The 21,554-nt window shown below is 44.0% G+C and overlaps 1 protein-coding gene across 5 annotated transcripts in view; it reads left to right on the forward strand.

The window, feature by feature from the left end:
- Nucleotides 1-21,062, forward strand: part of CLUAP1 (clusterin associated protein 1) — a 70,714-nt gene extending 49,652 nt beyond the window's left edge. For 3 of the 5 annotated variants that reach the window (XM_074841236.1, XM_074841240.1, XM_074841239.1), the window contains exons 10-13: nucleotides 7,439-7,546; nucleotides 17,845-17,900; nucleotides 20,146-20,199; nucleotides 20,734-21,062. In XM_074841236.1, coding sequence (XP_074697337.1) covers nucleotides 7,439-7,546; nucleotides 17,845-17,900; nucleotides 20,146-20,199; nucleotides 20,734-20,886 — 371 coding nt within the window. In that variant the 3' untranslated portion in view covers nucleotides 20,887-21,062. Of the gene's footprint in view, nucleotides 1-7,438; nucleotides 7,547-17,844; nucleotides 17,901-20,145; nucleotides 20,200-20,733 lie in introns of those variants that run through there. The other 2 variants (XM_074841237.1, XM_074841238.1) reach the window with 2 other exon arrangements.
- Nucleotides 21,063-21,554: the final 492 nt, after the last annotated feature.

Consider the following 21,554-nt stretch of genomic DNA (forward strand, 5'->3'; position numbering starts at 1 on the left):
TCTCATTACACTTTGCCCCTGTGAGCTGAAAAACACTTAATGAGGCTCTTTAACAGCATAGGCTGGAATCTGGTGATAAATTTGTTACCATTAACTGATAAAAGTCATCATCCGTTCTGCCCTTGTAAGCACTCTTACCTTTGCGTACCTTCGGAATTGATTCAGTTCTCTCATTGTCTGGATCCTTTGACCTTATCTCCCGCTAATTTAGTAAGAAAGGTTGCAAATTAACAGTTCATTTCTCTGCAGCAGAAGTTGCAGGAATTCTGAACAGCTCTCCGTTGAGTTTCAGGCTGAACTAACACCAGAGAAACCTAAATCATATTTCTTGTAAAGAAGAGCTGTGGAATGTAGGTTGAATTGTGCAGGTCTGTGTTAAGAATATAGAAAGCCCATGGATATGTCGTAGTATTCGCATAAAATCTGCAAAAAAGTTTAGTATGATTCAGAAACAGCCTGGTTCTTTTTTTCTTTTGCTAGCACACATTGCAAATCATCTTTTATTTCTGACAGAGCATCTCCATAAAACCTCTGCACTAAAAAGAAAAGCTAACATGAAGTTATATGAAAAACTGTTCTTAAATTACATAAAGATGTTGAACTCTAGATACAGATCAGGCTCTGAGTATTATTTGCATGATGAAAATACACATGATGAAGTATTTGCAGCAGTACAGAAATGGTTTTTGTGATAAATGGTAAGTAAATTGCTGTTGGTTTTGTATTCTTTATTTCACATAAGATGCTCTTAAAGAAACCAATACACGATGTGGTTTCACACAGTGTGCTGCCCTTCTGCCACATCCAACTGGTGTAAAGTAACAAATGCCGATTGACTGAAGGTCAGGGCTTGGTTTCCTTGTGGTTAATGGCACAGTGACTCTTAAAACATTATATTAGACACTACTGGGATGAGCACTGTGAAGGCTGTTGATAGAACTATTGTCAGGTGTAGACACGTGAAGAGTTGTTCTGATAATGGTTTGGTGTGAGAGGAGAGGGCTAAGGAAGGTCACTGACCACAGCAGAAATTCAAGATGTTTTTTTCAGGTTCATCCAAGGTTGAAAAAACATTTGCTGAGCAAAAAGTAACAAGTGGAAATGTTTCTAGACCGAAATACATTTTTTCAGACTAATCAGCTTACTGATTTACAGATCTTTTTTTCCCAGTTTTTTACACACTTCTTCACATGTGTTTTCTTGCATTCTTTCTTTTTAAGACTTTTTTTGTCAATTTAAAAGCAGACTATATAAACTATAGGTAAAAAAAGTAAAATATTTTGTTTTGAAAATATAAAAATAAATCCTTTGAATTTTTCAAAATATTTCCTATATTTCTTTTGAGCAACGCTATGCCCAGGATATGATTTCAGTTTGAAAAAGTATTTGATGTAAAACTGCATTTTTCATTGACTGTAGCACTTTCTGGTGTGCCACTCCTGTCAGCCCCCCCCCCCCACATATGCTTGCTTGGTCTGTAGAATGAATAAACACCCATGTTACACTGTATTTTGAAATTTGCACTACTTTAAAATTTTCAGCAATAGCAACAGGATTAACTGATGCTCCTGGAGAGCTTCAGTTCTGCTTAGTACACAACCAAAGTGTTTCCTTGGCCAGTTCTCGTTGCCAAGCTAACTCTTTCTTTTCTGACAGCCAAGCAAAATGTGCTTAGCTCTCTCGTCTTGCTCAATTAAACAGAGCAAATAGATGTTGTGCTTTGGATAGCAAATTGCATGACGCTATTGCAGTTTGGTGCTGCACTGAATCTCTCGTGCCCTTTCTAGTCCAGAATTGATGCTTTAAAATCTGACAACAGATAAACAAAAAGGCCCATTGCAACAATTGCGGCATTTGAAGTGTAGCAGTGAGTTGCTGGGCAATTCCCACAAGGGCGAGATGCCTGGGTGATATTGCACTGTCACCAGCAGGATGCTCAGACCATCCATCTTCTTGTAACAGACACTTGGAACTTGTCCACAATAGTCTTATGTTTTGCTTGTTAAATAATTGCAAATTCATGTTCTAATTTAATAGTACTTTGATGGATTCTTGGCTTTTAAGATCATTAGAAATAGTTATGGTCACCAAATATGACCTCTCTATAAAATGGGCCAAAAAAATAGCTTAGCTAGTTATTCCTGTGCCAAGACTACAAATCTCAGTTTCAGTGGAGCTTGTCATTGAGAGTTATTCTTAATTATTTCAAGTGACAAAGACCTATTGCTTCCTTGGGCAGCGGTTAATCATCCTTACTGTTAAAAGTGGGAGTCTGGATACTGTTGCAATAGACAATTTTAAAATGACCAAGTGAGGTAAGAAAGTGCACTTAGACCTACTTCTGCAACCTGCTGTTTGCTGGTATGTTACTGCCCAGTTCTAGTACACACAGGTCTGAACATCCAAGCTTTCTGCTGAAGTTAGGAGGAGCCACGGGTGTCTGGACCTCGACCAGTAGCTCTCAGTACCAGGATGAATTTTTCTTAGAGGTCAGGTAAAGAATCTCAGTTTTGTGCTAAGGACAAAGGATGTTCCCTGCTGAAATGTATCTATGGAAGCCTGCCCTTCTGTTCAAATTGTAGAGCTGCGAATATATAAGTGTTCAGGCTGATACACAGCCTGATGCTCTTGAGTTTGGTGAGACAAGAGCATGGATTTGGTACAATCAAGGCTTTCAAGTGGGCACTGAACTTCACTCTCCCTTTGGTCACATTAAAATCCCAATCCACACCCTTTTTTTTCCTGTTCTAAAATTTCATGCTATTTATGAAATAGATTTTATTTTGGATCAAGTGGCTGTTGGTTGCCCACTTGATTTTTCTCATGTTTTTTTCACCAAAATCAACATCCTGCTGAATCCAATAATTGCTGTGGAGCCAGTGCCTGTGTTTTGAAAGCAGCAATTTTTATTATGAAATTGAACATGCTAAACAACACTTGCATCTAATTCTAAAGTGTATCAATAAACAGTGTCCTTTGTGCTCATTATCTTCACCACAGTACCTTCTTATTTTACAGTTGGATACGTTTACTTGAATATTTATGCAAACTAACAAATCTGTAATGAAATCACTGGTAAGTTATTAAATCATGCTGGTTTTCCTTCAAGCATTGCAAATTACCAAAAATTAAATCATTTAAATATAGTATTATCGGTCCAGGTATCTGCTCTGGCTTTTTCTGGAAACAGTAGGTGTGCTTTGGAACAAATGACACATCTTCTGAGAGCAGTGTTTTTCAGCTGTAACCAGGAGGTACTTTTTTGTGGCTCAACTGCCTTAAGTGAAACTAATTTAGTTGACTGAAACCCACCTTTATGAAGTGGAAATGTTGAAATGTAAGGCAAGGGGAGTTTAAAATCCCAGTATATTCTCTCTCAGGTAGTCTGATATTTTGCCAGTATTCTCCGTGCAGTAGAGTAAGTCACAGCGGTGGGGAAATGGCCCAAACACAGTTTATGGAGTTGTTCCGTTGATTACCTTTTCATAGTAAAAATACAGGGGCTTGTTAGAATACCAGCCTTAAGCTCCAGTAAGCTGCCAGCATTGGCCTAAATTTGGGCACATGGATTGCTGAATAGCAGCTTGTTGTGAAAAGTCAAATAATCTTCACATAAACCCATGCAAATCTCATAAGCCAGCTCCATTAGAATGTGTTCTGTACTCCATGTACTAGTACGTGGGAATTTGTAGTAGTATGCTTTATTATCTTTGTTGAGTTATGCTGATACTAAGAAAAATCTACGTTTTTGCCATAAAGAATGTTCCTTCTCTCCCTGGAATTGATGCATTGCAATTTCTGTTACGCAGTATTACACAGATGTGGTTGTGACTTCTCCTAGGGCAACAAGTAGTTTCTTTCTATATGTTGTTAAATGAAACTTTCTGAATTGTCACCTTTTTATGAATACCAAGAATGTTTTGTTGAAAATGGGCATGTCAAATGAGGGATGTAGGGTGGTGGAACCCTGTTAGTGCTTTAGCTAGGATGGGTCACACACAGCATTGGACTAGTCTGCCATTTAATCCTGATAAGAAGCCTGTAGTCAGTTTGTCTTTATCTTGTGTATTTAAATAAATTTTCATCAATATGCTCTGCTTCTGTGTCCTTGAGATTTCGGCTCAGCATGATTCTGCTCAGCTGATGATAACTCAGATTGTGTACTGGGCAGAGCTGGGCTTGGTGATAGCAGCCGTTGAGCTGGGTTAGAACAATACATTCACTTTTTTGTAAGGGAAAAAGGTGCTTGAAGTGTTTCCAGCTGATGGGCAGGAGGCTTGGAGGCAGAAATTTTACTGTTGCTGAATTTGCATTTGCAGCTGCCACTTTTCTCATCCTCCCGCATGCGTTCACCGTTGTTCCTGTGTTGTTGTTGCACGCTTTGTGTTGGGGTTTGTGCATCAGAGTTCCAGCTAATCTGTTTAAAGAAAATCCAAACTCTTACCATAGATCCATAACAAGATTTGTTTCTGAGTCACAACTCGGTAGGAAAAGTGGTGCACTGTGCTTATATGCTGATAATTCACCACGTGAATCTTCTCTTCGTTTGTATCAAAAGGTAATCCAGGATTTTTAAAGGCATAAATGAAAGCTGGGTGTGCAGTTGCTGCTGGCTTGGCTTGTTGAGCATGGTTTTTCTGGGGCTTGCCAGAGGTATTCTGCGGCATCCACATGTGGGCTGAACAGCAGAAAGCTGCAACTTCATCACTGACAGGCAACATGTCAACATCTGAGTTAGTGGGGGAGAAGGATAAAAGAAATAGTGTGAGAAAGAGGAGATTGAGAATAGCAGAGAACCTGAAGGAAAGAAGAAAAGGGCTGGGTGAGGGGGCAAAAAAACTCTTTAAACCATTTCCTTTCATAAAGCAGCAGCTTGGGGCCCTCCAGCCACTGATTCTCTCTCCACAGTAGTTACCACTTCTATTGCAAGGCACTTATTCACCGTGGGGTCTTCCTGCAAGTCCCACTTTCCAACAGAAAGATACTGTGGGGAATTATATGATGAAATGAGCTTCCTTTTTTGCAAGTTGAAATAAGTCAGAAATGGCTGGAGTGCCCAGGAGTGCACTACAGGGAGGTGGAAGGGTTCACCTCAGGAGAGCATTGAGCCATCAGTGGGAAGGAAGGAGGTTGGCAGATTCATTCCTGTTTATTCTTGTCTTTTTACTGCTGCTTTGTCCCAAGGGAAGTATATTTTACATATTATATCTGAGAGTCTGTTACCACAAAAGGTTTTTTTTTTAAAAAAAAAAAAAAAAAGGTTTCCAGAAAAGTGAAATGTAAAATTTAAGCCCCACGTTGTTACAGTTGTGCCCCCAACCAGAGCAGAATCACATTGCTGTGCCTCTCTGCTCTAAGTCCTGTCCCCAAAGTGGTGTTAGCTGGGTTTGCCACTTTGGGTTGTCAGCGGAGAGCACTGGCTCCATTAGTCCCCATCTCAGCTGGCAGCTCATGCTCAGGAGATCCCAGCAAGAAGCAGAAAGTACTAATGGGGATGAAATTGAAATGATTTGGCAGAGGAATCATAAGGGCTCTCTGCAGCATCCTCAGCTCTGGCCAGTGGTGCTGCGTAACAGGACAAGTACAAATGACAAAACCTGAAAGGGAGGAATTGCTGCTCAAAATAGCAGAAAAAAAGGAAGGGGAAAAAAAACCCCACACAAGAACAGGGACATTTTAGTAGTAGCAGTGAGAGCCATCGCAGATGAGATAGCCTCATTCTTTAACATACAGAGCACAAACCTGAATCCTTTATTTAGGCTCCACATGGCTCTTCCCAGGGAGTTTGCCTGGGCAAGGGCTGAACAGAACCTCGCTTTCCTGAATACCAGGTAAACAGAAACTGTATTCAGGTCACACAGCAGGGAGCGATTCCTTCACTTGCCAAAGAGGAAGGTACAGCACAAATAAAAATTGTAGCTAACATTGCTGGAGCCTTGTAATCTTACCAGGGTATCAATACATCCCTTGCCGTTATGTTTTGTCATTAACTTCATACTGCAATGAAAAAGATCATGGAAAAATGTCTAATATTTGTATATTGTCCGATAATTAAATATTGCAAAGATGTGTCAGCTCATTACTAATCATAATTAAAGTAGTTATTTCTATTTTCAGCTCAGACATGTGTGTAATTAAATGTACCTGGGAAAGAATTGCCTCTTTTCTCTAAATAATTAACAGCTATTGTTGCTGGGCTGGGTGCTTACCTCAGACAGGGTCCTGTTGGGTTTGCCATAGCACTGCTAACTCCATAAGCTCCTGCAGGCAGGCCACCACTCAGCATCAGCTCTGAGCTGTAGGATCAGCTGGTGCCAAGGGGCTCATCCCTACACAAGTGAGAAGAGTCCATCGGATGACAGGAGCTGAGGACCTGGCTCATTGAATGTTTGAAGGGAGAAGTAAATAATCACATGTGGGCAGTAGCTGGAAAGCTCAGCTTGATCTTAGCGAGCCAAGGAGCTTGCACAAGCAGGCTGGCATGAACAAGGAGAGAGGAGAGAAGCTCATGGGATAGAAGGAGACTTACATGGAGCAGAGCCTGCTCCAAACTTCCCGCACACTTCTGCACCAACTTCCCACCCACTGTTTTACTTCAGAATAGGCTCAGAGAAGAATCAGTTTGGATGACCATGCATGTGAGCCTCAAGGTAGGACTTGTACAGCTGACATGGTCAACAGTCTGCCCTTTTCAGGCACTTTTAAGTATCTGAAGACTTTTGTCATCCTTTCAAACATCTGAGGGATAATTTAATCTAAGTCCTTTAGGTTTGTTCCAGTTTGGTGATGGGGATCTGGGAGTAAGGGACTAAATCAGCTTTAGTTTGGATAGGAAGAAGAAAATGAAGGCAGATTATGAAAATATTTGAAGAAGTTCCTGCATCTTTGGAAGCTTTCCTGTCTCTCCAGGCATCTTGGGTTTGGCTGTAACTGCTTTTGTTTATCTGGGGATGTCGCACTGTGCTTTTCTAACCTATGATTAAATGAAAAGCAAAGAGTCTAAGGGGACAGTTTTTGATATTGCTTATGTCAGGGTAAAAGACTGGAAGATGTATTAATAAGCCCACACTTCCCAAACACTTTTAAAATATTTTAATCTTTAAATCAGTTGCTGAAATAACACCTTCTGACTGTACGTATGCTTCATACTCAAAGAGTGTATTTAGAACAGCACTTTTATGGTACAATCTGAGGATCGTCCCAAAACAATTGTTATCTTGTATGCTTCTTTGGCACTTACACGTAGAAGGATGCCTTCCTTAGGATGTGGATGTTGGCTATTTCCCTGTGCCTGTCAGCTGAGCCAATGCAAGTGCATTTTTAATTGATCTTGGACTTGAACAGAGGTAGAGACTGCTAGCTTCTCTTGTATCCAGCTGCTCTTCTGAGTTGTAGGTCGGTTTGAGTGATACTTATCAACTGTTTTTGTTTTAACCAGATAAGGACGATTCTGACATAGAGATTCAAGAAGATGAAGGATCCGATAGTGAAGTGGAAGACGGGCAGATCATGAAGCAGCGCACCACCACAGAAACATTACTGCGAGGTATCCTAACCTTTCCTTAGTTGCCTTTATTCAGAAGAATATGCTGGAATTATCTGAGTAACCTTAAATGTAAGAAGACCCTGTTATCGTTCAGGGACCTTGGCACTGCTCAGTTCTCATGAGCTGTAAGAGGACAGTGTCTTGTAGAGAAAACATATTGGTTTCAGGGGAGAAAATGAAGGATTATTTACTGATAAAAGTACTGTGTGAGAAAAATCCTTCCTTGGTATTGCCTTACAGATTCTTGAAGTAGCTTTATACAAAGCCTTAGAAAAGTAATACCATTCCTCATTGCAAAGCATTTATTTCCCTTTAGCTGTTGACACTCATTCTAGTAGAGTTTTAGTCAAAATGAGACCTTTAGCAAGTCCATAAAGCCACCTGCACTGACACAGTCGGGTGCAACACACCTGAGTTATTTCTTTCAAGGAAGGACTTCTGGCTTCTGCTGCTGTTTACATGGAGTGGAACTGCAGCCTCTGGCTGCTGATTCTACTAGAGCCTTGGTCAGAAACAACTCAGAGAAATTATTGTCTGAGCATCTGTGTTTCACTTAAGCAGAAAAATAGATGTTCTGTTTAATCTATAGTCAAGCAAAATGAAACCAGGAGATCAGGTTAGTTCTCCTTAGCGTTCTTGTTAGTGGTGAGTGATTCTGACCATCAGCAAAAGCCTCTCTGGGATCTGGCTGAAGTGCCTGTGTGGGTAATTTCATGTGCCACTACTTCTGCTGGAACCTGTTGCTTAGATAAACTGCAAATCTGCATTTTTTCTGAGTTGAATTCTGCTCTCCCCTCTCTGACTGAGACCAGAGCAAGAAGCTGAAGTTCTCAAGTAAATATAATTCAAGCATTTTTATCCTCAGTTCCTCTGTGTTTCATAAAACTTGAAAATTCTTGGTAAGTGCTAGAAACACTAATATTCACTAAGGATTTTTACATTGCCATTTTTTGAGGAAAAGTTTGATCACAGTTTTTAGAGCTTTGGAGTGACTGTGTAACTGTTAGTGATGCGTCATCTCAGAGGGCATCTGTAACCAAGCAATGTGGGTACTGGCTGCAGTCAGAGTCAGCTCTTAATACCAGTTTTTGGAGCAAAAAGCTTTATTATAAAAGTTGTAGATCTTGTTGCAAGTAGAATTTTTTCTAGGAAGAGCTTTGTTGTCATTAATTACACTTACTGGAGACTCGGCACTAGCTTGTCAGACTTAAAGCAAGCAGTTCAAATCCCTGAGATGTTTTCTCTGCTGTGCTGTTCAGATTGCTTTCTATGCTTTTGTAAATCTCTTCATAGTGTTTAGTAAATTGCTTCTGGCAGATAATTATCCTCTGACTTTTGCATACTCTGAGCATAGCAATTGCTGACTACACAGTCACTGTCCCAGTCTTTACTCTGGTTATATCTGTGTAAGTTGGAAGCCTCCCTTAGCTCTCTGTCCTCTCTTTGCCTCTCACCTGCTGTGAACTACTGAAGCAGCTCCAGGTATGTTAAATGGCTCCTGAGGTGCCTTTTCTACAGGTCCTCCAGGAGGAGTAAGGTTGTATTCCCCGTTCTAACTCACAACGCTTCAGTCCTACAGTGCTCCAGTGCAATCTCTGCTGGCAGAGATGGATACAAACATTGTTAGACTCTTAAGGGAAGGATTGCTGGCTCACTTTTCTGCTTTGCTGAAGTTACTTACCATCATCTTGGGGAAGTCGCCCAGTTGCTGTAGCTATGCTGTGAGATTAACAGTGGGATCTCTGTCCATACCACTGGCTTTGGTTCAACATGTCTACACTTTTTGCTTTGGAAAACTCAACCTTGGGATATCTCTGCTGGTGGTGTTAGAGTGAGTTTGCTCAGTCCTGCCCCCACTCTTATCTGTCCAGAAAATAGGAACAAACGCTTGGACTGCATCAAGACACACCAGTCAGGCCAGAGCTTTCCTTTGGGAGCTCCAGCCTGATCCAGAGTGCACACTTACATGACAGGCAGTTCTAGCCTTGAGCACAGGCTCAGATCTGCACTTCTCCATCTGTATAAACGGGCCCCTTTGGCCCAGGTCCCTCATCGACAGTGAGGTTATATGTTCGACCTCACCAACTGAAGAACTGGAGATATCTCAAGACTTGAGTTTAATGTCAGGTGCGTCAGCTTCTTTAGAAAATCAGGCCTGAACGTTCACTGGCTATTTGTCATTAAGCACACCAAGAATCTGTACATGTTCTTCAGCATGGGTAGTTTGCATTTAAAATATGCTTAATTATTAAGGTAGCATAACAAGAACGTTATTTGTATTAATTACTGTTTTTCTCCTTGATTCAACTGAAGGTATTTGAACCTTTTTGTCTTCTTATGTGGTGGTGCTTCTGAACCATGTTTGCTCTCAAACTAAGGAGAAATGGTCTACTGTGGTTGGTTCCTGTAGTTGCTATGATTCAGTTTTACATCTCTAATTTCCAGGTCATTAGTATTGTCAGATAAGACTTCCTCCCTCTGTAATAGGTGGGCAGGTATTCCAGTGTGTTTTGCCATTATAGAGGCAAGATTCTAAGGGAGACATAATCTCTCTTATTAGGCCACTTGGTATAATTGAGAAAAACCAACACTTTCCCCCTCACCCTCAGGAGTCCTTTCATCAGGTCTAGATGCAGCAAAATTCAAACTAAATGCAGCTTTGAAAATGTTGCTCCTGGTTTTATTCTTTCAGCCAATTAGAAGACTTGAAGGTATAGGATTTAGTCTCCCATGGAGCAGAAAAGAGTGTTAGCTGCGGGAGACATGACAGGCTGCTAGCTCCTGTGGTACAGAGAGAAAATTGAACCCTTATTTCACCTGTACAAAAAGGAATAGACAGGAGCAGGTAGAGGAGGGACCTGTAATGTGCTATGGAGCTTTGTCTCTTTTTGAGTTCAATGGCTGTGATTCAACGGTACAGCAAACCCAGTTTTAGGCAGCCAGGACATCTTCTGTACAAGGAGGGGAGCAGGCATGGGGGTGAAAATAAATGGCTAGGAAGATAGTTGCCAAACTGAGAGATGCTGGCAATCTGGGTTTGTGAAACTACAACCTGTTTTGTTAGTTGTAGATTTCACTAAATCACAATTGCAGGCAAGTCTCCTCCTTGATGGGACATTATAATAAACCCATGTGTCACTAATCATTTGCTTTTGTAAGTAAGGGAATACATTGATTTATCATCTGTAACTTTTAATTTGACCATTGTCAATGTGAATAAAAATTCATAGCCACTTTTATTCTGTCTGGCAATAGATAAGTGAGGTTGTTACACAAATAAAATAGATGCATGGACTTCCCTGAGGTCAAACCATGAGTTAGTGATGGCATTTGGAATAAGACTCTGTTTTGCCTGAGAACCAAAGAAAAAGAAATTCTTGCCATGTTGAAGGTCTTAACCATCTGCAGTGTAGACAAACCTCTTGCCTGAAACAGGCCCTAAACCAGCAGCTTGCAGCAGGGTGGTTGGTCATGTGCGATGGGGTGAACATCAGGGTGAGGAATGCAAAGCCTTGTCCTGGGAATGTAGAAGGTCTGTCTAGCCTGGCCTTCTGTCTCCAGTACTGGCTGAAAGAAAATGCCTGGAGAAGAGTGTAGGAACTTCCCTCAGGTTCCCTCTCGCTCTCAAACTGCTCCAACCCTCATCAGGATGTCCTGAGCTGGATGTGGTTTTCACAAATGTAGTCTAACCCTCAGTAATGTTTGGGGTTTTTTCTAAGAACCTTTGCAGTTTCCCCTTGAACTAAAGTGGATTTTTTTTATCCACGCTATCAAAAGGGCAGATTTTGAAGCAATGTTGTGATTACATGTGCAGATCCATCTTTCCAGTCTCATTTGGACCAGAGTTCTGAAATGCATTTTGACATCATGAGCAAATTCAGGATCTCTCCTCTTCCCAGTGGTAGCACTGGCTGACTGGGTAGGCCATGGCAGACTGGCACGGTCTGTGCTTGGAGCAGGGTAGGCAGTGGAAATGCTACTGAATGAAGCAGAAATGATCCATGCTTGCAGAACTGTGGAACTGTGCCTGTCTATAGTAAATCACCCTCTATTCCCCCCTGCCAGGATCTTTCAGCTCCTGTAAACCAATTATCCGAATGTTTTAGCTCTTACATTTCCTTTTATAATGTTGGTGTTAAGGGGCGGTTTTGTCCTGTTCAGACCACAGAGACCACTTTACGACCAAGACAGTAACAACTTCAGACCCATTTGGTCTTTATTGTAAGAAGACAGCTTTGTAAAACTCCAAATGTTTTTCAGCAAACAATCAGTCCAAAGTCAAACAGTGGGAGAACAGCTCTCTTGGAGCCTCTTACCTTCACAGAAGGGACCCAGAGGATCAATGTGGTAATGATGTGCTGGCAGCCAGGTAGCAAGTGTACTTGCTACTGAATGGATAAAATATTTGCCTGTGAAAACCTGCACTGTTTAACATAGCAAGAAGAAATATATCTCTGGATGCAGCAGATGAGAATAAAGGGGTCTTATTAAGAAAGCAAGGTGTACCTTATTGGAGGAAGTGGAACCAAGTATGCGACAGTCAAACCGGAGAGGAATCCAGGGGCAGACAGGGAGCCTGGTCCCGTGTCTCAGTGGCCACAGGCCAGCTTGCCAGCGCCAGCTGTTCCCACACTGTGGCCAGGCCCACAGGGATCCCCAGCCCTGTACAGATGCACCTCACAGAGGCAGCGAGTGCCGAGCAGCCCATACCCAAAGCATGCTGATGGTGCTCTTGTGACACACACACAGTGTTTTGAGATGATGATGTTTAGCCTCCTTGTCTTGGTTTTCTTCTTAAGCTTGAGCTTGTGATTATTAAGTAGAAGCTGGACAGCAGACATTGGGAAAGGGCCAAAGGTACTCTGCATGCTGGGGGGCAAGGCTGCGGAGGCTGAATTAGCCCTTGTTTTTTCAGTCCTGTAGGGAGAATGGGAGCTTTGACATAGTAGCAAGAAATCTTCTCAGGTGAGCCTACACAGCCCTGTTTCTAAATCCCTCCATACAGCATGCATGCTGAAAAGTAGAAAAGTCTGGCTCTCAGTGGAAATGGTCAGACTCTACTTGTGGAAATTCTCCAGCTCATGACCACATTCAGATTTCTGCTGCTGAATTTCTAGAATGTTTTTCTTCCCTCTAACCTCCCCAGGTGTGTAGAAACCACAGGTGTGCCATCAAAATGCAGGGGGGTGGAGGCATTCAATTAGGAATGTGCAACAGCTGCCTGCTCCTTGTTGGATGTCTTGTTCACATCCAGTTCCCATGGCTGTCACCTGCCTAATTTTTAAAAACACATGTTAAATGACTAGTCTATTCCCTTCTCTCTGGTTCCTAAAGGAAATTACATCTCTGAGTCCAAGACCAAGAAACATATGCAAGTGCATTTATCTTTACAAGATAATAACAAGTCTGAAGGTTTTCTCAAAATGTTGGATTCTTCTCTGTTGTGGAAATGAGTCTTGATAAGAAAAACATGCTGAAGCCCACCGCAGCTGTCTAGGCATCATTCTAATGCTGTGTGATCCCATCCCTGATCTCTCAGCTTCATCCGTAGGGACAGCTGCCTCTTACTGGCATGCAGCTTAGTGCAGGATGTGGTCTCCCTCTTTACTGTTCCCCAGTCATTCCCCCCATCAGTCTGTTCAGAAACCCTTAAGAAACAGTGATCAGGGTCTCCCCACTGCTGCAGTCAGAGTATGGCGGAGTTTGTGCTGTTGAGAAACATAAGAAAATGTCGTGGTCCAAGTCATGCCACACTTGATAACCCAAGTGCCACTAGGGAGGATTTGCCAAGGGTCTGCTGCACGTGCAGACTTCAGCCGCAGACTAAAGAACCTGTCCAGCATGGCAAGGCCTGAGTCCCAAAGATACCAGGGATCTGCAGTTCACATGCTCCGTGGGGCTTGCAGGTACTCTGCATCTCATGCTTTCAGAGGCCAGAATAGATTCTGATGTCTGCACAGAAGGGAGAGCTATGGACCTGATGTGGCATCAGGTGGGCAGAGGTGAGTCACACCTGAACAGCAGCCGTGAGACAGGCTCTGCTGGGTGCTGCACTCTTCTCACCTTTCCTTTCCATGTGGGATTTGTGATCATTGTTTTAACCTCAGAGCTCCTTTGAAAATCCCCACCTGATTTCTTGGCAGTTAACAAGAAGTACAGAGCAACAGAAACAAAAATCTAACCTGGCCAGGCTGCTCTCTTCCTGATGGTTCTTCATGAGCCCTGGTGTTTGCAGGTATCTTGTTGCACGTGTTTGCCTCGATTCAGAGTCTGTGAAAATAAGGAGATGAGTGGGTCTGGATTTTGCATGTACCGTGCTGGTGGCAGAGGGAGAAATCTGAGGTCTGAAGAATGGGTCTGGCGGGAAGGTATTTGGCTGTGCATTAGCAGGGTTCAAGTTCTCCAGCTATTTGATAATGTATGAAGTCAAGGGGAAAAATTTCACGAAAGCACCTGCTCTCAGAGCTCCTCAGAGGACTCCACCAAACTGGTGTTGCTCTCCATGAACTTTTAAAAATAAGTTCTTTCCTTGTGAACTTCAATTTTACTCTGACTGGGACTTTGTACACATGGCATACAGTGGGTCTTTGTGACTGTGCTCCTGGAGTGAATCTACTTTTCTAGTAAAGCAAATCAAGTCCTAATTGTAAACCTTATAAAAGCATTTTGGAGAGTCAGATTAGTCTCTTCTTCCTTGCCTCTTCAGGTCAAGCAGGAGAGAAAAAACAGTCAACACTGTTTGAGCCACTGGGTCTGACTGTCAGTACTCAGAGGAAACGAACCTGGGGAGGGAGAAAGCTGATACAGCTGCTGTTCTCATTTTCATGTCCTTCTGTGTGGAATCTCTGCAGATTCCCATCCCCCAGATAAGAGTCTGCAAAGTCTTTAGTTTCCTGATATAGCAGCTGCTGGACATTATTACCAGGCTCATGTAGCTGGGGAAAGGAGGCAGTCAAGTGTGTTTGGAAACACCGAAAAGGGGCTGTGGTTGGAATTCACAGAAATTAATTTGTCTTAACTTGAAACAGAGCTTCCTCCCACCATCTCAGCATCCTCTCCCAACTGAGCTGTCTTTGGCTGTATGTTTTGTGTCAGCAAAGTTAAGTGCTCCCTGGGAGGGAAGTGTTTCTGTACGTTTTCAGCCTGTATTGTGGCCATTGCGACGCTGGACCTAGTGGAGAAGAGGTTGTAGGTCTGAAATGGTGGGAGACAGGTCAAGTGAATTTCCTTTTCATGGAGGTGTAAGAAATAAATAGAAGTATGCTCATCCCGGGCAGCAGCTGTGGTGTGCTTAATTAATCACCATACTTTGGCAATGCCTAGAAAATGCTGCTGAGATCAGGGCCTTGTGCTAAGGGCTACGCTCGCCCTTAAGAATGCAGTGCCCAAAGGGCACGCAGATCAGAAAGATCAGGCAAAAGATTTATCCTGGTTTTCTGTGTGTGGAGGTGGTGCGGAGGGAAGGGAGGTGTCTTGTCTGAGTGCACTGTGAATTTGCATTAAGTGCTGGAGACTGAATGCAGATCTCCAAACTGGGAGCAAAATGTTTCAGCTGCAAATCTGCCTTCCCCTCATGGTAGGTTGTCCTAACCTCTCAGGTTAAATGTTGCTTCGTGCTGTCAGGCACAGCATTAACATATACCCACTGCTGGGTAAGAAGATGTAAATCATTCTAGTCCTGTGGATCCATTGTAGGCAGCTGCATGGGTTAGTACAATGGCAAGCATCACACACAGAGGAAAAATGGCAAATGCTCACAGGCTTAAAATCGTGGATGCACGTTCACTTCTGATCTTTGATGGCTCAGTGGCTTTAGACCATGATGATGCACAGAGATTAGATTTGAATCCAAAGGTGCAGTGAATTACAGTCTGTTCATTACTAGCATTTTACCTAATTATCACTTTGTACAGCCTGTCCCGGATGAATTCACATTATCTGTAAGTAAACATAACAGGCTCTCACCTGCTTGGAAGCTGTGTGAGCTTCTGTGGCCAGAGTGGTGCAGCACTAGCACTGCAGCAAGCTGAGCCCAGCTCAATTGAACCCAGGAAATTTCAAGTGACAAACACCCCCGTACCTGCCAGCTTGCCCTGTCCTGTGCAGATGACTCCTCTGTTTCCTGCCTCCACCCCAGTACACGCGAAAAGGCACCGCAGCCACCTGCCACTCCTCGCTCCCACACACGGAAACTTGGGGGGTTACAATCTGAAAGTTAAAATAACCCTCCTGCCTTTGTCACGGAAGGTCTCCTACCAACGTGGAAAATCTGTTTTCTCTCCTGTTTAGCCTACAGCACAGTGCACAACCTGGAGCTCCGGCCCCTCTGCATCCTGGGGTGTCTCCTGTGAGTGTCCCAGGGCAGTGCTACAGGACCTAACACTGCTGATCCCACAGTCACTAGTTCAAAGAGGGGCTCCGGGCTTAAACAATGTAGGGCTCAAAGTCTGGGCAGTACCCGATTCTCATCCTTCTCCAAATGTAAGCAGTTAGATGCCTGTAAGATCCTTGCTGTTTCCACTGATGGAAGAGTGGCATCCTGCAGACCCTCTGTTAGCATTCTCTAAGTTCTTCCCTCGGCATTTTTGAACTGTCCTATTTCATCAGCTCCCCTTATGTGATATCTTGATTCTTTTTTATATTCATGATCTCTCTCAGCTTTGTCTTATCAGTAGATTTTAGGAATTCCCTGCTGCTTTCTCCTTTGAGGTAATAATTCCCTATCTAACACTTTATGCTGAGCCATTCTGTGGAGCAAAATTGCAGTTAAACTCTTGGAGCCATCTGTAAGCTGGGCAAAAATGTGCTTCCATGGCCATCTAATGATGTCAGTTGTAATCGTCTCCAAATTTACAAATTTACGTAGTTTAAGCTGGTGTATATTAGAGCAAGTGTCTCTAAAGCTCCTCTGTCCAGGACTCTTCTTATAATCCCATCTCCACTGCCTGTGTTATCAGCAACAAGATGGATAGAGGACACCACTTTTTATTTAAAGATAGAAGATCCTTTAAATTATCTGCCTTGACACAGGAAGGGATTTTTGCTGACTTCTGGTCGAGTTCGCCAGCTTTTTGCTACAACTAACCTGAATCAGTCTGCAAAGGGGATGAAAAGGACCTGTCGTCTTTTGTACTTTGGGAGGTACAAAAAGAGGTTTGACAGGATATTTTTTAAAGTTGCTTTGTTTTCATGCTAAAAAAAATAAAATAGATTTTGTCTAGAATGGAAAAATCCATATTTGGCATAGAGAAAACTAGTGATGACAGGAGATAAACAGATGGTGAAATGTAATGGTCACAACAGGACAGTTAAATAGTCATCCAGTTGGCACTGAGTGACTTCTGGTGGCTGCAGAAAGCAGGGCTGAGTCACCCAGTCAGCCCACACGCAGAATTTCCCTGGTCACAACTCTGCAATACCCATTTCCAACACCTTCCGGGCTCCCTTCCTAGCAAAGGAGGCCATGCTAGCATCTTCTCCATTTCATATGGCCTCTGCAGAGCCAAAAGTAACAAAGCCAGGTGCCAAGTGTGTTCCCTTTTCAGTGAACTCCCTACAAGCCTGAGATCTCCACCTCCCTCTTCAGACTTACACATCCAACTCTCAACAAGAAATTCTTGAGGTTTACCTTGGCGCTGCCTAGGATTCCTGTGAGATCTCAGTCCTCCCTACTGGAATATCAGCAAGGATCTGAGCATAGTGAGTGCTCTGAAGACAGAAGGCTTACCATGTGGAGAAGACAGGCTTTTGTTCTCTGTGTACCAAAGCAGAGGAAGGAATATGCCAATTCACAGGATTGTTTAGGTTGGAAGGGACCTCTCAGGATCATCTAGTCCAACCCCTCTGCTCAAACAGGAGGTTTGAGCAGGTTGCCCAGGACCACATCCAGTTGGGTTTTGACTGTCTCCATGGATGGAGACTCCACAACTTCTCTTGGCAACCTTGTTCTACTGTTTGACCGCCCCCACAGTAAAAAAAAATGTGGTTTTTTTGTGTTCAGATAGAATTTCCTGTTTCTTAATGTGTCCATTGCCTCTTGTCCTGTCAGAACTGTCATAGCAGCATAAGGTAGCTCTGGAGATACCATCCTGACCGGAATTACTGAGAGCCTTACCCTCTTCTACCTTCTCCTGAGCGCTGAGGCTTAACGAGGGGGGTGACTTTACATGCATTGGGAACTCATCCTCTCACTGCTGTTTGACTAATCCTCTAAAATGTAAACTCTGAACTTTATCTTTCCTTCTCCCTCAGTGTTAACAATGAGCCAGGTTTTATGGTGCTTCTCTTTGCTCTTGCAGGAAGAGCTGGCACACGGATTGTGGGAACAATGCAAGGTGGAGACACGGAGGAAGATGTAAGTAACCATCCCATGTGCCTGTGGAGCTTCTCTGACAGTGCTTTAGAATGACAGCCCTCTCCTCAGCTAGAGAAACACCTTTTTATCTGCTGAAACTTCATGCCCTAGCCCTGCTTTTCCCCTCCTTTCCTCCAGCTGACTGCTCTCTCATCTACATAGATACAATATTTTCCTATTTTTCTTTTGCCCTTGGAGTCTCTGCACACTGCCCTGTGCTTTAGCCTGCAGTGCATAACTAGTGGCACATGGGCTGCAGGAATGCTGTTTTGTTAAGTTGTTGGGGCAGATTGCTGGGAAGAGGGAATCGGTGCAGTGTAGCAGGGGTTAGATGCATGGATCTAAATCCCCTATGTTGCTCTAAAGACACACTCCTTGGAGCCCTCTCAGTGGCCTGTACTAACAGGATCTTAGTACATCTTCAGTCCTCCAGATGACAGGGATGAGAGCAGAGCTGTGAGCTGTGCCCTGGGATCCCTGCGTTGCAGATAAACCTGTCCCATGGCTACTGGCTTTGCATCTGGTTATGGTTGACCTGGTGAGCGGACAGTGGCTAAACAGGTACACACAGGCACTTATTCTGACTGTAGTGCTCAGCCTTTGGCATACGTGGGCAATCTTTCTATGCCTCTGGACACTTGTAAGCGGCTACATCTATACTAGGAAGCTGAAGCCAGCTGCTGTGATATGGTTTGCATCCATACAGTAAGCTCTCCCCACCATCCCTAAAAGGTGCTGGCATCCAAGCTGCCAACCAAGGGCAGCGGGCCTGTCTGGTTCCCCGGGTGATGCTGGAATAGTTTTGGAGAGTGCTGGTTGGCACAAGCCAAAACTGCGTTAGGAAATAGTACAACCACTTAAAAACTATGATGACTGTGAACTTGGTTTGAACCTGTGCTGTCTGTTAACCTTCTAGTGTAGATGCAGCCTTTCTGTGTCGCTGTGCAGCAGACACCCCACTGTGCTGCTTGTCTAGGTGAGGAGGGCATGCTAGTTCAGACGTCTTCTCTGAAGTCCCGTGCTGCTGGGGGATTGTCCATCTTTCAGTACTGCCCTGCCTTTTGCTGTCTTCATGGCATAGAAATCAAACCTCTGTGAAACAAAGAATTTGCTTTTCAGAATTCACAAAGGCCCATTACAGACACCGGACCCTGGGGAGCAGCAGAGCGCTGACCTGGATCAGGAAGCAGAGGTTAATGGAGCTGGCATGGCTCCGGGGTCCCCAGGAGGAGGTTTAAAACGGGAGGGAAGCAGATGGGGGAATCCACCTCTACAGGACATAAGAACAGTAGGAGACTCACGATGTTCACCACCGCATACAAAAGCCATTTGCCGTGGCTGGCTGACACCTCTGGGGCAGCCATGCAAAGCTCTGGGCAGACTGTTTCTCCTGGAGGCAGGGCCCAAAGAGCAGAGATACCACTGCTATAAAGTGTTTGTTGCAGAGACCTGGAGGCACTATAGTGATAAGGAGTTAAGTCTCTTGCTGGAGAGGGACGAGCTGCCCTTCTTTCTGCCCATCCTCACCTTTTCTCTTGAAAGGAGCTTGCAGACCACGCTCTGCTGTTTGCTTCAGCCAGATTGGATGTGGTTGAGACTGTTGCCTTCTGGGGAGTGATATTCAGAAACATTTCTGGGTAGGGTCAGGAGTGCCAATGCTGTAGGTGAAGATGGTGTGACCTTAGTCACGGTGCTGCCTGATTGTCCTTGACCACATTCTTGCCAGCTTTGGATAGTCATTCTCTGAAATTTCTCCTTTCTTTGGACTTTCCTGTTCACAGCTTTCTCCCACATCTCCCTGTTGGCACAGCCCCAGCACATCTAGGTGTGGAAAGTCAAGGCATTTGGCCTCTTACTGACCTCAGCTGCAGCCACTTTGGTTGTCCCATGGCTCTACCCTTTTAATACAGCATCTCAGCAGGCACCAGGGCTGAGAGGCTTGCTTAGGGACCCTTGCAGGCGTCAATGTGTCTGAGATCAGGGAAGGAAAGTAGTGAGGCTGGTTTGAACCCCTGAAAGAGTTAATTGGGTTATGGAGTTGAGAAGAGAGAAGGCTTCAGCAGCTGTATGCCCAGCCTCCGTCACTTGCTGGTGTGGCACATGCCCGAGCTGTACTTGGCTTTGCTGCCTTCTCCCCTGCTCCCATTCTGGTTACTTTATGTTTTCTTTTATATCCTTGTACTTTTTTTTTTTTTTCCTTTCTGCTGCTCTGCCTCTCCTGTTCTTTCCACTCTGGTTCTCCAAGGGGAGATCTGCCCCAGCACGGCCAGGCACACGCAAGATCATCACCAAGGCACAGGTGGGTTTCTCTCCTGCAGTTAATTTTCTTCCACTATGCCTTGATTCTTCAGTCTCGCAATAGGTATCCCTTTAAACTTAAACACCCTGCAAGGTTTTTAATACCACAGATTCAGCAGAAGTCAGGGAGTTTGTTTTTGTCAGCGCCGTGAAATGGGGAAGGAGGTTTGCAATCAATTGAATGGAGCAGCCACTGTCTAGCAACATGGGGAGCTGCTGGTGAAAGGCATGTGGGCTGTTAGCTCCCAGAGGCAGCTGAGCTCTGGCTTTTCATTGTTTTGGAAGGCCAGCAGCATAGCAGCCTGAGCTGGAACAAAACCTCTTGTAGAATGTGCTGCAGCTCCCCAGAGCAAGTCCAAATCTGGATCCAGACAAGCAGCCTTCCCCATAACCCCCAGGTGCGTGATTGCACAGAGTGCAGGGGAGGGAGGGACTCAGCATCAGCCAGCAGTGCCATCCTTGACTTTGGAGCTGGCAAAGGTGCCTTGCCATCTGAGAACCCAACTGGTCGTTAATTCTGTTTGCTTTCCTGCAGGAGGACTCGGGGGATAGTGAGATTGACCTGGATGAAGATGAAGATGAGGAGGAGGATGATATAGAAGACAACAGCATGGAAATCTCCCCAAGCAAATCTGGTCACCGAGCAAGAAAGCCGGAGCCACTAGAGGAAAGCGATAATGACTTCTGACCCTTTAGTAGCAGGACCAGGAGGCATCTGGAAATATAAACTCTGGGGAGCGTGTAGGCCAGGAGCTAATGTCCTGCCATTTGAAAAGCGCTTGTCAGTATGAATGCGGGAGTTGGTAAATAATGTTCATTAAACTTGAAAATTAAACTTGGATTGCCACTCTTGTGACTCTCAAAGCATGAGCAGTTTATCCATAATGAGAATCACAGTAATGTGGAGTGCGGTTATTTCCATAATTGCATTAGAACTGGCTCTCATGCACTGCAGTGCCAGAAGTTGCACTCCAGTGAGCATCGTGTGCCTGATTTCCCTGCATTTTATTATGTCCAAACAGATTTTTTTGGCTTAATACAACTGGATGAAAAGCTGCTCTGGGAACACACTTAAATTGATTTTAAATCTGGCTTAAATCTATTTATCCTCAACATATCCTTTACTTAATCAAGGGCTTGCCTCTGCAGAGAGCAGCACCAGTTGTGCTAAGGGAGTGGGAAACTAGTGAAGGAGTCCTCAAATACCACCTTCAGTGCAGCATCTCTTAGTATTTCAGCTGTGTCAGGGGGAATTGTTCTCAGACTTCAGTGGGCTGTGCTTGAGTGTTCCGAGGGCAACCGTGTGAGACCACACTGTAACTAAGTCCATACAAAATTAGCCCTTTAATTATACTG

This window comes from Strix aluco, chromosome 15 (assembly GCF_031877795.1).
Source record: "Strix aluco isolate bStrAlu1 chromosome 15, bStrAlu1.hap1, whole genome shotgun sequence".
Taxonomy (NCBI): domain Eukaryota; kingdom Metazoa; phylum Chordata; class Aves; order Strigiformes; family Strigidae; genus Strix; species Strix aluco.